Source organism: Microtus oregoni, unplaced genomic scaffold (genome assembly GCF_018167655.1).
Source record: "Microtus oregoni isolate MIOR12 unplaced genomic scaffold, Mior012 000073F_ref0000255, whole genome shotgun sequence".
NCBI classification, from domain to species: Eukaryota; Metazoa; Chordata; class Mammalia; order Rodentia; family Cricetidae; genus Microtus; species Microtus oregoni.
Genome location: NW_024543986.1, coordinates 681,176 through 699,156, shown reverse-complemented (window position 1 = coordinate 699,156; position 17,981 = coordinate 681,176). Strand labels below are relative to the sequence as shown.

The window sequence follows — 17,981 nt, the reverse complement described above, 5'->3', positions numbered from 1 at the left end:
AGGCTGCTTTAGTTTTTAACAAGGTCTTTCTGACTTCACTGTTAAGGGATGAAAAGGGAGCAAGGGTAGAAACATAAAGAGAGAGAGAGAGGATTTAAAAAATCTTCTGTAGCAGGCCAATGGTGTTTAACCATGCTTACTTTTCTTTCAGGCTAAATATGTGATTAGTGCCATTCCACCTATTCTTGGCATGAAGATTCACTATAGTCCTCCCCTGCCGGTGCTAAGAAACCAGCTGATCACTCGTGTGCCTTTGGGTTCAGTCATTAAGTGCATAGTTTATTATAAAGAACCTTTCTGGAGGCAAAAGGGTAAGTACATTCTGGACATAAAGACGTAGCAGAGAAGGCCCAAGAAACTTTGTATCAAGATACATATTTGGATATAACTATTTTTGTTAGAATTCTGGACAAAGAACTCCTTATCCTGCGGTCTCAACCTTCTGAATACTGGTATTATAGGTGTGTGCCACTATCTCTGGCTACTGCAGTTTCTATGAACAATTCTTGCAAATAAAATATATTGACACAAACTCATGAATTATTTTTCCTTGGAATCTGACCAATTCTTTCAATAATTTGATTTCAAGTTTATTTATTTCTCTCCAAATCTCCATGAAAACATGTGACTTTATTTTCTAAGATACCAAAAGCATGAATTTATAAAACATGGATTCATAAATGGAGATTTAGCTCAATAATCTCACAGCACATGCAAGACTCTGTGCTTTATCCCTAACTTCACACACCCCAAAAGTGGCAATTGTGAAATTTTTCAGGTCATGTTTTCTTAGTGTCAAGCTCCTACTAAAGGAAATAAAATCCATTTCTTCATCCATGTATATTTATGCTACTACACCAGGTAGGACAGAGAATGGGAATGCTCACGAAAGTGCTGCACTGTGCATTGTAGGAAACACTCCTGATGTATCATGTCTAACATTCACATCACTAGATACATATGGGTACCAACCACCTGATGTATCATGTCTAACATTCACATCACTAGATACATATGGGTACCAACCACCTGATGTATCATGTCTAACATTCACATCACTAGATACATATGGGTACCAACCACCTGAAATGTGGTTAGTGACACTAAAAACAATTTTTTGGCCTTTTATTGCTTTAAGTGAATCACCACATGCAGCTAGTATCTGCTGCTTTGAACAACATGTACAATCATTTCTTTTTGTTCTCTGATCATGTCTACTTATCTACCGAGTGAAGACTAGGAAAGATGAGCAATCCCTTCAGCTGAGGGTAAAATAAGGCTAGGGTGGACTAGAATGGGAGGAAGACTGTAGACATAAGACTGTGTTGGAAACAATTGAGAATAGTGTCACAGTTTGGTGTCTGGATAGCATTTCCTGTGCACAGTCAGCCCTCTGTATCCATGGGCTCTGCTCATCATATCTAGCCAGCTACAGATGAACAAAATTCAGAAGAGAATTATACCTGTCTTGAATATGTGTAGGCCTTTTGTTCTTGTTAGTTTCTCAGTCATTTAGTATAAAAATTTATGTGGCGTTTATATCCTATTAGGTATTTTTAGCAATCTCAAAATTACTTTTAGTGTATAAGAGAATGTGTTTAGGTTCCCACCTTATGTAAGAGACTTGCACACTCAAGGATTTTGGTTCTCTTGGGGGTTTTTTGTAGTTGGAGTCTATTCATTTGTTCCCGGCTGCTCAGACTCAAAATAATCACACAGAAACTGTATTATTTGCAATACTGTTTGGCCAATAGCTTAAGCATATTTCTAGATAGCTCTTATAACCTAAACTAACCCATCCCATAATCTATACATCACCATGAGGTTGTGGTCTACCGGCAAAGTTTTGGCAGACTCTGGTGAAGGTGCCTGTCTCCTATGGTAGCTATATGGTTTCCTCCCTGTCTCCTCTTAGTCTCTCTCTTCATCCCTGTTTGGATTTCTCACCTGGCTTTACTCTGTTAAGCCATTGACCAAAACAGCTTTGTTCATTAACCAATAAAAGCAACACATATACAGAAGGACTTTCCACGCCAGTTCTTGAAGTAAAATCTCCTAGATAAGGAGGGACAATTGATAACCTTACCCAGCCATGCTTCAGTCTCTTAACTCCCCTCCCAGCAGCTAGTCCTGGTTATTGTTCTTACTTTATTGGAATATCTACTGAGCAAGTATTCTACCCTTTTCAAAGGACTTACCTCAAAGAGCTCTGTCCTTTTGCCCTTTGAATTCAATAACAATAGCATAATGGGGCTGAGTTTCTTCCTTCTGAGACCCAGGCCATCAATTTTAGGTAGCTGGCTATGGGCAAGTTGATAGAATTTAGGACAAGGAATAAAGACTAGTTTAGGTTTTTTGTTTGTTTGATGTAATTAGTTAGTATTTAGTTATTTTTTAATACACCGTATTTTGATCATATTCTTTCACTCCTCCTTCCAGATCCTCTCCACCTCCCTATCACATATTCTCCAATATACTCTAAATAATTTCTATTTAAAATACTTAATACATGTTGCCATCTAATAGCAATTATACATCATATATGTTTATACTATATATGTGTGTATATAATATATGTATATGTATAAATAATATAAACACTGCAATATAAACACTATACATAGGGAATCATAGCAAGAAAAAGTTGATATATTCAGTTAGTATAGATTTAACTAAAAATGTTTTTGGTTCTTTGAAACAGGATCACTTTATGTAGCCCTGGCTGTCTTAGAATTCACTATGTAGACCAGCTAACTAGTATTGAATGCACAGAAATTCTCCTGTCTCTATCTAGAATATGCTTGGGTTAAAGATATGTGCCACCAAGCCTGTCCTTAAATTTTTTCCCATTTATTTATTTATTTGTTTGTTTGTTTATTATGTATACAATATTCTGTCTGTGTGTATGCCTGCAGGCCAGAGGAGGGCACCAGACCCCATTACAGATGGTTGTGAGCCACCATGTGGTTGCTGGGAATTGAACTCAGGACCTTTGGAAGAGCAGGCAATGCTCTTAACCTCTGAGCCATCTCTCCAGCCCCCTTAAATTTTTTTTGATAGTAAGTTTGAATTGACTGTTACAGAACTCACAGATACAGAAGTCCAACTGTATTTTGTTCCATACAGTGATGATAAGATTACCTTAATTCAGAATAAATTAAAATTCTTACCCATGTTGCTATTCTTGAAAGAAAAGAGTCTTTAGAGGTCAGGTTTAAAATGGGACTATGTGGTTCATTTTAGTTTCCCATGTGCTCTCTACCCTGTGTTCTAAAAGTTGAAGGCTGCTTCAACTGGCATTAAGTCATTAAGTGTCATGACACAGTAGGACCATCTGTAGTCCTAGCTATTCAAGAGGCTGAGGCAGGAAGGTCACATGAGACCAGGAGTTCATGACTGGCTTGAACAATATAGTGAGACCCCACCCTAAAAGAAAAGTTGGAAGAGGAGCAGCTCCTCATGAAATAGGAACATGTAGTCTCTTGTATTTCCATTTCCATTTACCACTTTGATTTTGTTCAAGACAGTGTTTTACATAGTTGGTCTCAAAATCACTATATACCTGAGGTCCCTGCCTCTACCTCCAGGTGTGGGGATCACAGGTATGTACCACCACACCCAGTTTGTTCACTGCTGGGGAACAAATCCAAGACACTGTACCAGCTGTGCTACAATGTCTGGACCTACTCACTTTTTCCCTAAGACCTTGATTACCTAGCCGTCTCCTTGACATCAGTTTAATTTGCTTTCATATACTTAGAATATAATGTGTTATGTTTGGCCTCCAAATTTCTCAAGTTGAAAACTGTATGTTTAATTGCATTTGTTGTGGGTGAAATGATATGGTAATGAACATGTTCATTCACTTCACTGTTTTCTAAGATTTCTGTGGAACCATGGTTATTGAAGGAGAGGAAGTTCCAATTGCATACACATTGGATGATACCAAACCCGATGGCAGTTATGCCGCTATAATTGGGTAAGGCACAATTATAGTATTGTAGTCATATTTGCTATTGGCAAAGCAATAGAATACTGTTGATTAAGGAAAAAAAGCTTTGTTAAAAGATTTTTTTACTTGATAGTACTAATCTCCGAATTCAGTGTTAGAAGTATTTTATTCCTTCTTTTAAATTAATAAATACCTAGATGTCAAATACGAATAACATTTAAATTTTGTTGTATCAATTTTCTACCTCATATTTAATGTATTAGTAGATATATTTGGGGGACATCTTTACATGATAGACTGATCTTACTCAGTGTATTACTAGGAGGAGTGTTTTACTAAGTAGTTTGTGGGCATCCATGTTGTTTACTATGTTGTCTGTTGCTGCAGCAAAGTTCTTAAGACTGACCAACTGACGAAGCAAAGAGCTTCACTGTAGCTCACAGTTTTGGAAGTGCAAGCGCATGGAATCAATATGCACTCGGCTTCTAATGAGGAACTTATGCTACTCCATACATGGCAGAAAAGTGGGAGGGATAAACATCTGTTGCAAAATCACATGGCAAGAGTGGATTGAAAGAAGCAAGCAGAGAAACCAAGCTTGCTATCTAAAATAGCCCACTCTCCTAAGAAGTAAACCACTGTTATGAAAAGCATATTAGTCCTTTGAATTTCTAACAAAAAGCATATTAGTCCTTTGAATTTCTAACAAAGTAATGTTCTGAAAGTCCCTACCACCTCTCAATGTCATTATAATTCAACATGAGTTTGGGTAATGACCATTCTATCTAACTCACAGTAAATGTTACTTATGAGAGTGAGCTTTTTTTCTGAGTCCCACTACAAAGAAGTGAAAGCCAGCCCTATCTTCACCTTGCTAGGGAAGACTGGCATAGCTGAAGAGTGTTTGGGGGTCAGTAGTGGATATAAAGACATATTTACTAGAGTAAACATTGAGATGACCAACAGAAGGCCAAGGCAAGAACAGGTAGGACAAAACAAGTTGCTAAGAAGAAAGCAATTGTTGAGTTGGAAATGTGACAGCATCCAAAAATCTAAGTGTTACAGACAGAACCAAAGGGCAAGAGGGCAAAGGACTGGAGACCTCAGACACAGCCTTAAGTGAGCATTTGAAGTCCAAGTCCTTTCCTCTTGGTCACCAGCTTGCTGGAGGGCAGTAGTTCCGTCACCATATTACCGTAGGCAGAAATCATGGCCAGACATTTACTTTTGGTACCTTGATCTCCCAAAGCCAGAAAGTGCTCCTCACTGTCAGGAATGCAATATAAAAACAGGAACACTATGAACATTGTTAGTATATAAATGGTTTCTTCTACATGTTGCACAGAGCGTATGTAGCTATAGAAATGAAGCTAAGATGAAAGAAAGTATTAAACTGCCCACTTTTTCTTATTTGTGTTTTCAGATTTATCCTGGCTCACAAAGCTAGAAAACTGACACGCCTTACCAAAGAAGAAAGGTAACAAAATGTTCTTTCTTTCTTTCTTTCTCTCTCTCTCTCTTTCTTTCTTTCTTCCCTCTCTTCTTCCTCTCCCTCACCCAAGTCCCTCCTCCTTCCTTCCTTTTCTCGCTCTGCTTCCTTCCCTCATTCCCTGCCAACTTCCTTCCTTTCCTCCCTCATTTGCCCTGCTTCATCCCTTGTCTGCCATTCTTCCTTCTCTTCCTCTCTTCTACTCTCCTTTCTTATTTCCTTACTTCCTTTTATTTTTTAAGTTGGAAGAAAATAATTTTTTAGAGCAAGAACACATACTAAATAGGGAGTGTGGCTTTTCAAGTAAGTTGCCTTTCTTTCCTCTGCCTTTTTGTCTCCCTCCTTTCTTCTTTCATTTTTGACTATTTAGTTGTCTTTCAGTGTTTATTTGCTTTTTAACTTACAAAATACCCTATAATATGTGCATTACTAATGTGATGTATCTGCTATGCAAATGACAAGGGTCTTATATGCCACAATGCTTATTACTTAAGAACCAAATATTCAAATTACTACTTATCAAGTTATTGTACAAAGACATTATGCTCAGAACTATGAACAGTATAAAAAAGGACATAATGAGAGTGCTGAACATTTACTTATGAAGGAGAGAAGTAGACAAATTGCTAGGTTAGGCAGCACTACATAAGTGATGCATAGCAATAGTAGATTATAGATACAGAGACTAATTTCTCTGGAGGCTATGTCTTCTGGCAATTTTTCATTCACCACTGGTAACATATTTAATGACCCAAAGCCTAAATGACTTTACAATGCATTCTTTCTGTCTGCATCAGCTTGTTCTCCAAAACCAGTGCTACATTGATGCATTGCCAGAGTTGTGGAAGTCTGACTGGGCCATAGATTTTAAAATATTCCCAATGGAATGTAAGATCCATGAAATTTAGGAAGTGTTATCTGATTGACTCACTACTTAATCTTCAATGCCTTGAACACGTCTTTTCCCAATTTGTCTTTTTGATCATGTTCAGAACTTAATCATCATATACTGTAACAGCTGTATCTTTTTTTTTTTGGTTTTTCGAGACAGGGTTTCTCTGTGGTTTTGGAGCCTGTCCTGGAACTAGCTCTTGTAGACCAGGCTGGTTTCGAACTCACAGAGATCCGCCTGCCTCTGCCTCCCAAGTGCTGGGATTAAAGGCGTGCGCCACCACCGCCCGGCTTCAGCTGTATCTTTTTATGTGGTCAAGGTTATTCATTTTAACAATTTAATAAATGATCTGTCATACACAGAAAAATTCTATTCCAAAATACTGTTTGTGCTTTATCTTTTGTTTAGATTTTATTTTCTAAACATGTGTGTCATGTGGGTGAGTGCTTGTGTGTATGTCTATGTAACGTGTGTGTGTGTGTGTGTGTGTGTGTGTGTGTGTGTGTGTACATGTGAGTGAAGGTTCCCTTGGAGGCCAGAGGTGTTGGATACCTCTAGAACTGAAGTTTGGGGCAACTATGAACTGCCCAGTGTAGATTCTGGGAACTTAACATGGGTCCTCCAATGAACAATATACACTCTTTTTTCTAAATATTTATTTATTCATTATGTATACAATATTCTATCTGTGTGTATGCCTGAAGGCCAGAAGAGGGCACCAGACCCCATTACAGATGGTTGTGAGCCACCATGCTGTTGCTGGGACTTGAACTCAGGACCTTTGGAAGAGCAGGCAATGCTCTTAACCTCTGAGCCATCTCTCCAGCCCCAACAATATACACTCTTAACCACTGATTTATTTCTCCAGCCCTCCAAGATATGTATTTTTAATTATCCATTTTTCCACCACTTTGGGACTAATAATGAAAGAGGAGTTAGGTGACTTGCTGCCTAGTCAGGCTGCCCTCTGACTCACTATTTGGCCCAGGCTTGCTTTTAAGTCCCAGGCTTCCTGCCACCATCTCTCAAGTGCTGAAATCACAGGCATGCAACACCGTGCCCATCTCTGGACTCTATCTGAAAATCTTTTCTTTTTCTGAAGTATATTTTGAAGTAAGAGTTTATATCATGGAGCGTCGAGGTACTCATGACTGCTTATTAATAACCAAAGAGTTATTGATGCCTTCTAGGATGTAGACTCTAGTAAACTGACCATGGTCTGGTGGCTGAGCTCACATCCATGAATAAATAGCTAGCACATATTGGACTTGGTGAGTCATTAAAAAAGGAGGGGATTGGGAATAGATATGGAAGGAGTTAAGGGGAAGATTGGAGGAGAGAAATGATCAAAATATATTGCATATATGTAAAAACTTCTCAAATAATAAATAAAATATAACTTTTTAAAAAGAAGTGAAGGTTCAATTTCATTTCTTTCTTTGGCAGCCATATTTTGGAATTATCAGTCTCTTCTCCACGGGTTTAAAAGGCCCACCTTTCTGAATTCTAATCCTCTTTATAGATTTCATTCCATTTCTAATGTTACCTGCATACCTTTATTCTGTCATCATTCCTCTGTCCGTGCCAAGCTATTTCAGAGGAAGAGAGATGCAGAAGAAAGTAAGAGTTTTTGGTCATCTGCTTGTAGAAAGAGTTCCTAGATTTAAAACAAGATTACATTTTAGAAAAAGATTTAGTTTTATGTGTATGAGTGTTTTGCCTGCATGTATGTGTGTGCACCATATTGAGCTACGCCTGGTACCTGATGATACTAGAAGAATGTGCTGGATGCCCTGGGGCAGGGATTGCAACCTGCTGTGAGCTACCACATGAATGCTGAGTATTGAACTCAAGTCCTCTGGAATAGCAGCAACTCTCTTAACTCCTGAACCCACTCTCCAGTTCATGATAATACTACTTTTTACAACTCTAAATCATGCTTACGATCCCCTTTATAATATTACTAATCTATAAAAACAGTATTGAAACAGCTATATTTATTTAAAGACATATATCATTAGCTAGATTTATGTAGTAATAAGGGCGGCGGGGCTGCGTCCCCAGCACCCCAGCTGCCCGCACTGCTAGCTTAGCTTATGCCCCGAAATAACAACACACAAACTGTATTCATTTAAACACTGCTTGGCCCATTCTCTTCTAGGCTAATTCTCACATATTAATTTAGCCCATTTCTAATCATCTGTGTATGGCACCCCAAGGTGCGCTTACCAGGAAGATTCTAGCCTATGTCCATCCTGGGTCAGAGCTTCATCCCGGGAGCGGGGCATGGCGTCTCTCTCAGGCGTCTGCTCCCGAGAGGAGAGCTGTCGAGACTGAGCTCACTTCCTCTTCCTCCCAGCGTTCTGTTCTGTTTACTCCTCCCACCTATCCTCTAACCAATAAAATGGGTCAAGGCAGTTCCTTTATTAGCCAATGACCTTCCTCCATCAGATTTATGTTAATTGATAAACTAGTTGATTCATCTTATTTGGTTAATTATAATTGCCGGCTTACTTCCAACTCTACCACTAGACTTAGAAGCTAGAATTTGCTAAGAATTTATTTATAAGAAACCATTATTGGACTAGAAACCTTATATTGGTGGTTTTCAAATTTGAGATTCACTTGGAAGGCTTGTAAAATGCAGATTGCTGCTACTTTCCTTTCCAAGTTGAAAAGTCAGGGGATGAACCTGAGACTCGCCTTTCCAAGTTGATATACCCAGAGATTCACTTTAGTTTCTTTCTTAAAGATTTAGCAATAGTCTCCCTATTGGTTTTAAGATATTAGAAATATGATAAACTCTTTGTTTTCAAAAATTAAAATGAAGTTGGGTATGTTCACACTTTCCTGTAATCATCTTTCATGAGAGGTCAGGGCAGGAAGAATGAGAATGCCAAGCAAGCCTGGGTTACATAGCAGTGTAGTATCTCAAACAAAAGAAAACAGTAATTAGTTAACATGAAATGCCGAAGTAGAAAAGCTAGCACTCAGAGACTTTGATACAGGGAATAAATGTCTCTGACTCTTTCTTTGTCTCAGTTCCTTTAACCTTCATTTTCATCATTAAAACATTATTTTTTTTCTCTTTGTACAGACTGAAGAAACTTTGCGAGCTATATGCAAAAGTTCTGAACTCCCAAGAAGCTCTGCAGGTAAGGTTTCCCAGCCTTTTTTCCAATGGGGAGAGGCCTGGGGTTATTTTTTGCCCCAAAAGCATTTTCAGGGACAGGTTTGTGTCAGTTGAACCCTACTGCTCATCTTTTCCCAAAGAATCACAGAAGGGTCTGTACATATAGGTTTAATGTATAAATGGTTCCATAAAGTGTGAGCTAGTCCTGTCTGTGTATATAATGAGGCAAGGAACCTGGGGCATACTCTGGGCTTAGGTAGTGCTTCTTTTGTCCCTAAAGTCAGAGCTGTTCCCAGAGCAGGCATTTGGGTGACAGCAGTTTGTAAATCAAATTCTCCGGCACCGTATGAAATCATTGAATGATTGTTTAATGAGATAAGAAGTTGTTTTTGTATTTTCTAAAAGGTGATAATTTTTATTTGATAAAGTGTCTTCTAAAAAGGATATTGATGATCAATTTCTAATGCTGAAAAGATGTTGTTTTTGTCCTGGTGTGTGTTTTTATACAAAGAAAGTCACCTGCTTCAGTGTGACTTTGATATTTGTTGTGTCAGAGAAAGAAATTCCTTGGAGAAAGAGGAAATGAAAAAAATGCCCAACCTTTCTTATGATTGGCTGCAAAGAGCCAGAGAAAGATGCTCAGAAAACAACAGCTGCCCTCAGATGTCAAAAGAAAGCATAATGATAGGGTTAACACCGAAAGGGACTTAGGGCCTTTCACTACTTAGGCAGGCCCTCACACTTTGTAAATAGGGCGCCTTAAATGACTATGCAAAGTCAACTAAATGATTGAATTTAAAAAAAAAAGCTTTCAAAGTCTAGTTCTAAATATTTTGTTATATCAATGCTCTGTTTTCAAAATATGCTTAATAATAAACTTTCTGTCTAGGTTATTCATTGTTGGCTCGCCCCCATCCCCAGGTAGAATTGAACCTAGGGTGTTGCATGCTAGGTCTGTGCTCTATTTTTATAAGGAGTTCGGATTTTGCAAATCTCTCAACTAAACTACAGCCTCTTAATGACTAAAACACATTTTCCAGACCAGTGGTTGTTTTACAGGTTCAACCATCCTGGCATAGTGCGCATATACTATTCTACCTTCAGCAAAGCTTGCTGCTACCAAAACATCGTCTCTTTCATAGATAAACACTTCTGGTTGTTTTTCTTGGTCAGCCATCCTTGTAAACTATATCATTTTCAAACTTTTTCAAAACCATTGAACACTAAGAGCTTTCTGATAGGTAAAAGAAAGTGAAACTGGAAACCGATAATTATTATGAGCAAGAACTTAAGTTACCCATGTTCAGGAATAGTGGTGCATTTCCATGATCCCAGTACTTGGAAGGTAGAGGCAGGAGAGGAGAATCAAGACTCTTAGGTAAGCTTATACCACATGAGAAAACTTTGTCTCAGAGCATAATTAAATTAAGACAGGTATGTGACAAATGAGAAAACTTTGTAATGTCTGAAATTATCACAAGTTTATTATTCAAAACATTTACCTGCCCAAAGACATGTCTTAAGAAACATCAGGATAATACGGCTGTATTTCAGAAGTGCATATAGCCTTCTGTATGTACAGGTCTTGAAAGATATTTGAAAAACTGCCCAAACCCTGAAGTTTCAGTGTGATAAGTATTTGCATGGCATTTTATTGCAGTGTGTGCTATAACTAATCTAGAGATGAATTAAAACATACAGGAGGGTTGCACACATTACATGCAAATACTGCACTAATTTCTACAAAAGACTTGAGGGAGCAGGAAGGCTTGGAAGCAGTGTCTTTCAGATTCTAAGAGACAGGTGCAATTTGTTCTGTACAATGAAGTCTATAAGCATGTACTGGATACACAATAGACAAGATACCATCCTCTGCCTCTCTTTCAAGCTTTTCTCCCTCTTCCTCACAGCCAGTCCATTATGAAGAGATGAACTGGTGTGAAGAGCAGTACTCCGGAGGTTGCTACACAACCTACTTCCCTCCCGGCATCATGACCCAGTATGGAAGGTACTGCCCCATCACTGCACCAACTCATACAGGGCTGGCACACATTATTCAAACAAGCCATGTTTAATAAATAAAAATGAACCGAGCTGTGACTGAAAGCCCTGCAATTGAAGCCAAGCTCCAGATAAGTGTTACCGTGTTTCTTGCTAGTTTTTGTCAATACCAGAGAGAAAAAATATCCCCAACTTCCTTTGATGCTCATGCGTCTCATAAAGGAAGTCACAGTGCTGCACCATGTTTGCTGGTTCTGTTCTTCATTCTGCTAGAGAAGCAAACTCAACCAATATAACCAGAGAAAGTTGACACGTAAGAAGCACTTTAAATAGCCAGAGGGTTCGTTAAGATTGACAGTACTGTGTCCTAATACTTAGTCTGGAACTCAATAAACTTCCCCAGGCACTGTTCTGTGTCAATGTGGGCATGGCACTGTAAACTTAGAATCAATTCTAGACCAGGGAGGAAAGGGCTTGGGTTCCTACTCTATTACTAACAATCAACTATTTAGTCATTATTGTTGTTGGATTTGATTTTCCTTAGCACGTGGATGAGAAACACAAGATAATGTAATTATTGTCTGAGTTATTCTTTAGAAACTTTATCCTGATTATAACATATGATATGACTCTCCCATTCAGAGTTCATAGGTTTTTAGTAGTAAGAGCATTGTGCATCCAAGTATGAGTCACTGGTGTTGAGTTCAATGCATTTGATGATGATAACAAGGTGTAAATTAAGGGTCATTACTCCAATTCTCCTAGCAACACTAAACTAAATCAGGAGAAATAATGAAAGGGCATTGAGAGAGTACAACACAGAGTGTTAATGGGTAAAGGCAAGTGATCCAGCTCTCCATGAGAACAAGTGTGGAAGAAGGGTCAAAATTTGTTTAGCAGAAGATGATTAATGATTCTGGAGATTATGTTCCTTATCTGCCTATAGAGGCCAAAATAGAATCCAGAGAAAATTTGAGGGCTAAAGGATATTGATACTGTCCAGTAAAATTCTGAGTCATTAGGTTGCTTTTCAGATATGCTAGGTACAAACTAAGTACAATTCATCGGTGTGTACTGGATAAGTGCCAACCATTTCCTTACTGTTTCTAAAGATGTCAATATCAGTACCCCCTTTCTGAAGAGTTGACAGTGTTGGAGGCAATGGTGGGAAGCAGAGGAAGGACAGAACATTAGAAATGGAAGTACTAAAGTACTAGTGCCAGTGCTTTCGTTAAAGGCGATAAAATATTCTGGGGACTTGTGGAATTCTGCAATCTCACCTTAGCTAGTGAAGTGCAATGGCTTTGTGTCAGGCTGCAGGGAGCAGAAGAAGCCTCCTGGGGAATGCAGTCTAGGCCAAATGGTATGGAAGCAATCATTGTTGGAATCCTGCAAACGAGGCCTTGGGCAAAGCTAGGTGTGACTGGGCTATAGGAGATACTGACGACAGAATGACAAGAATCAAGGATTTAGAAGTGGCTCAACAGTTAAGAACCTTTTTTGATCATGGAAGCCTGAGATGGAATGAAAATGGCTGTAAATGGTACTCCTTTTAAGGTGTGTTTGTAAGCGTGATAACGGACTTTCATTCTTATGGGCTACATGCTTGTGATCTTTCCATCTCTTTGCTTAGAATGCTAGCACTATGGAAACTGTGATGGTAATATATTAGGTAACACATAGATGGTAAAAATAGAGATGTTGGCAGCTGCTCGACATATTTCAAATGCTGCATCTGCAGTTTTATAGCACTGTGGCTCTTGCTGAGTCACTGCACATTGCCCTGAGCCTGTTGGTTTCTACATAATGTGAGATGTTAACTAGTAGTCTATCATGGAGTTCTTGAAAAGATTACAAAGAAAATAGAACGGAGTACAGAGATGACATGTAGCAAGACTGTGTTAGAGTTGTTAGATCACTTGGATTCGAATACTACCTCTGCTATTTGCTGTCTGTAAACTAGAGAAAAGCACTTCACTTTTGTTGTTGGTTACATTCTAGGAAGAAGACCCTGAAGCAAGCAGTAAACAGGATAGATATTCCGCTGTGTCCTTAGGATTGAAACTAGGGAAAGGGAGAGGAAGGAAGCAAGAGTATCTGGAAGGGCAAGCGAGGTGATGATGCAATTTCAACAAAGGTGCCAGCTGACCCCATGAAGCATTCTAAAAGCATTCTAGAAGTAGAATGGTCCTTCCAAGTGGTCTCATGTTGAAGTTTGGGGCTTGCATTTTTTAAAAGCTTATTTCTGTCAGTCACTGGTGCTGGAAGGAGTCATGATGTAGTTTTCTCCAGTGGAAATAGCCACCTCCAACGAGTGCCCGCATGAGAATACCATCTTCTGGAAGGACTTCCACCAACAAACAAGTCCTTCATTCCTGGTAGTGCATCACAGGGCCTACCACAGTCTGACTCCACATTCTCCTGTGGAAATGTGTATAATAATAGTACTAGGGGTTTGGTGGGGAGTAATGAACTTTGAAGAGCTGGTGCCCAACAATTTTTAACTTAAAGTTTGATGTAATTATTCTGAAATGTAGCGAATAGGAGTTAGTTATCATTAGCCATAAGACTTATTTATTTCTTCAGTTTTAATATTATAAGCCATCTTTAAAATCATTAGACTATCCCTTTAAGACATAGATAAGGTCTGGGGATGCGGTTCAGTAGTGGAACACATACCTAGCATATATAAAGTCTTTGGATACATTATGTATTATACAGAAATAAAACAAAACAAGTAATTATTAAAAACAGATGAGGAGGGCAAAGCTTGGTTAGAAGAAACTGTCAAGTTTAATGGTAGAATAACTAGGTAAGAAATCAGAAGCATGTGACACCTTCCTCATATAAAGGTAACCATACATGCTTGGCTTAATCAGTCCCTTACTTCATAAAGATAATCAAATACTTATTTTGTCCATATTAATGTCAGATCTTTTCCCTGTAGTCTCTTGGAACCGGAGTGTGTGAACTCCAACTTTTGTTCCATTTTGCCCATGACAGAGATTATAGAATATCTAAGGTCCCTACGGAACATTATTCCACATTGCCAGTGTCTTCCTAGAAGTTTTTAATCTAAGAAATGAACTGACCTGGGTCCTCATGAGAGAACTCATTTCTGGATTTATAAAATCACATTTACTGCTCTGTGTTTGTTCCCAGGGTTCTACGTCAGCCAGTGGGCAGGATTTTCTTTGCAGGCACTGAGACGGCCACACACTGGAGTGGCTACATGGAGGGAGCTGTGGAGGCTGGGGAGAGAGCTGCCAGAGAGGTAGGGCCCAGGATCATGGGCTTGAGGTGCACAAAAGCTTGATAAACAGCTCAAAAATACCTGAGAGCTTGGCAGTATCCCCACACAAACCATATTCCCCAGCTATAGACCTGGGAAACCATTATAATAGCAGTTTTAAGGAAAAGGAACAGCTTAATCAAACAAAATAATGAAAATATCTAATATTTTACTTGAACTGGAGGTCAGATTTCAGTTGTACTTAAGAGATATTAACTGATGGTCCAGCAGTTAAGAGAGCTTCCTACTCTTTGATAGAACCTGAGTTTGGTTCCCAGTGCCCACATCAGGAGGCTCACAACTGCCTATAACTTAATTTGCAGGGGAAACAATGCCATCTTCAGAGCCAGAGGACATCTGCACATCATACACACACATGCATATAACTACAAATACAACAGATCTTTAAAAATAGAGGGTCTGGAAAGGGGTCTCACAGTTAAGAGCACTCATTGCTCTTGCAGAGGCTTGGTTCTCAGCACCCACATTCAGTTCTAGGGGATCTGATGGCCTCCTGTGATCTCCAAAGCTTTCTCCAAGCACCTGATGCAATTATTATTATTATTATTACAAATTTTCACTTCCTTCCCATCCTCCCCTCCTCCCATTTCCCTCCCCTTCCCCTCATTCCCTCTCTAGTCTAAAGAGCAGTCAGGGTTCCCTGCCCTGTGGGAAGTCCAAGGTCCTCCCCACTACATCCAGGTCTAGGAAGGTGAGCATCCAAACAGACTAAGTTCTCACACAGCCAGTACATGCAGTAGAATCAAAACCCAGTGCTATTGTCCTTAGCTTCTCAGTCAGCCCTCCTTATCAGCCACTCAATAAGTACACATACAGATACATTTATTAAAATTTTTAAATAAAAATGATCACCTAGACCTGATGTTATAGAATCAAAAAGTATTTCCACAAGGATTCATAATACATATTATTCTTTTTCTGGCAAGTCTTCTAGTCTCATTCCCACTAAGGTATGTTCACATACACTAAAATTTATGGTGAAACTAATGGTTGAGACCTTTTATGCCATAAATAAAAGATCTTTAGGGATCTTTCTAAAGGTCAAGTAGATTTCTCTGCCCTTTACCTTGATATCCCAAGAGGCATTCACTTCATTCTTTCTTAAAGAATAAAAGAAAGATAGTATCTGTTTTGCTATTTGTCAAGGTAATCTTTCATTTCAGATTCTACATGCCATTGGGAAGATTCCAGAAGATGAAATTTGGCAGCCAGAACCAGAGTCTGTGGTAAGCTATATTTCACAAATTTACTCTAACAATGATTGTTCCCATGAGCATAATTGTATATATGCAGATTCCTTTTCTTAATGATTCTATGTATGGCTATCTAAGTAAATCACATGAATTACAGGTTTATATGAACTTTGATAAATTTACAGTGCTATATATCTTGCAAATTAATAAAAAATGATTTTTATCATAAGGAAATATTTTCTAGAGAACTCTAGACATACTTAAAATTGAGTGGGGATGAGGCAAAATGGTTGCTTAGCATGTGTAAGATCCTGCATTAGATCTCTAACAAGACAAGAAACGAAAGAAAGAGGGTAAAAAGAAACAAAACTCAAAATAAGAACTCAATCATAAGAGCTTCAATGTCTATTGAATGGTCTCATTTAATGATTCTCAAAAGGAAATAGGAAAATAAGGTAGAAAAATAAGAGGTAGGGAAAGTTTCTCATGTGGTGAAGGAGTAGAACAAAGTGAAACACATTTAAACTCACTTCAATTACATTTTTTGTAATAAAACCATAGAATTTTTTTCTGACTTGCGGGAAGGATGCACAGAGTTTAGAGAGCGTGTATCCATAAGGCCAGTTATTCTTCTATCCTTTTAAGCTTAAAGCTATAGAGGACAGCCCTGACACTCCAAAATTACTGTCCGAGTACTTCTGCTAGAAATAGGTTGGTGGGCTGAGAGGGAAATTCATCCATCCTCTCTCAACAAACACTTATGATTTGCAAGGACCTGTGGTCTGAGAATGCAAGGGCTTTCAGATGGAAAGACAGAGAATAACCCCAAAGTATGATTCTGGCAGAGGATACCCTAAGAGAAAATATGAGAGGTGGAGCCATCTCAGCCTTGGGATGCAGAAAGACTAGCAAAGTCACATAAATGGCCAGGTGAAGAAGAGGGGGTGAGCCACAAGGGACTGTTGTGTTTTATACCAGAGGTTGAAATGAGTGGGTTACTCTAAAATAAATCTGAAAGAAATAGTTTCTGGAATGACATGTTCAATATTGTACTCACGCAAATGTTCTCTGAACCCAGGATGTCCCTGCACGACCCATTACCAGCACCTTCCTGGAGAGACACTTGCCTTCTGTGCCAGGACTGCTAAAGCTGCTTGGATTGACCACCATCTTTTCAGCAACAGCTCTTGGTTTTCTGGCCCACAAAAGGGGCCTGCTTGTGCGTTTCTAAGGAAGGGCCTTCCACACCCATAGTAGTCTCATTCTGTGCAGCAGGAAGGCTTTGGGAAGGGGTTGTTATAAAATTTCACAAACACGCAGCGAACATGGAGTGAGAAATTACAGTAACTTGTTTTCCATTTTGGCTGCTTGTGAGCGCCTCTACTGTGTTCCACCCATTTCCAACTTTTCTGCCCCCTCAATTTTTAGAATAGACACACTTTGTTTTGACTGGTATTGTGCTACTCAGTAGATAGCCTTTAGTCTTGCTGTTTTGTGCAGTATTGCCAACTGATTTTTATTTTTCTTGAGAGTGGAAGTCTTACCTTGGTCGTTCTTTTGTATCTTCATTATAAGTCCATTAATTGATTAAGACACACTTAAGTAATTAAAATAAATCTGTTTGAGCATATGTTTGTTGTTTCTTCTTTTTGGGTGAACATTAAAGGTTTTGATAAGCCAAACCAAGAGTCTAGATGTTATGTGCGTTTTGAAAGTGTGATTCATCATGAACTCACATATATGGTAAATGATTTAAAATTGTTCAGTAAGACACAGCTTCTTGCTCTTATCTCCAGCCAAAGTCCATCAAAATAATAGACACTAACTAACATAAGATTCATAACCTATTCAAATAATTATAACACTTCAGCTGACCTTTCATACTTCATATCAGAGTGGTGCTCTTTACTAGGTAAACCCATTAATTGCAAACTATAATGTCACAGTCCATTAAGTCCTGTATAAATTGATTATAAATGAGATCATCATTTTGAAGAGCTCACCCTTC

General features: G+C 38.7%; 1 protein-coding gene across 2 annotated transcripts in view; it reads left to right on the top strand.

Moving 5' to 3' along the window:
- Positions 1 to 17,516, top strand: part of LOC121441131 (amine oxidase [flavin-containing] B-like) — a 103,200-nt gene extending 85,684 nt beyond the window's left edge. Inside the window, exons 8-15 of one of the 2 annotated variants that reach the window (XM_041642264.1) lie at positions 152 to 311; positions 3,883 to 3,979; positions 5,376 to 5,429; positions 9,431 to 9,488; positions 11,377 to 11,474; positions 14,630 to 14,741; positions 15,944 to 16,006; positions 17,052 to 17,516. In XM_041642264.1, coding sequence (XP_041498198.1) covers positions 152 to 311; positions 3,883 to 3,979; positions 5,376 to 5,429; positions 9,431 to 9,488; positions 11,377 to 11,474; positions 14,630 to 14,741; positions 15,944 to 16,006; positions 17,052 to 17,204 — 795 coding nt within the window. In that variant the 3' untranslated portion in view covers positions 17,205 to 17,516. The remainder of the gene's footprint in view (positions 1 to 151; positions 312 to 3,882; positions 3,980 to 5,375; positions 5,430 to 9,430; positions 9,489 to 11,376; positions 11,475 to 14,629; positions 14,742 to 15,943; positions 16,007 to 17,051) is intronic. The other variant, XM_041642265.1, reaches the window with a different exon arrangement.
- Positions 17,517 to 17,981: the final 465 nt, after the last annotated feature.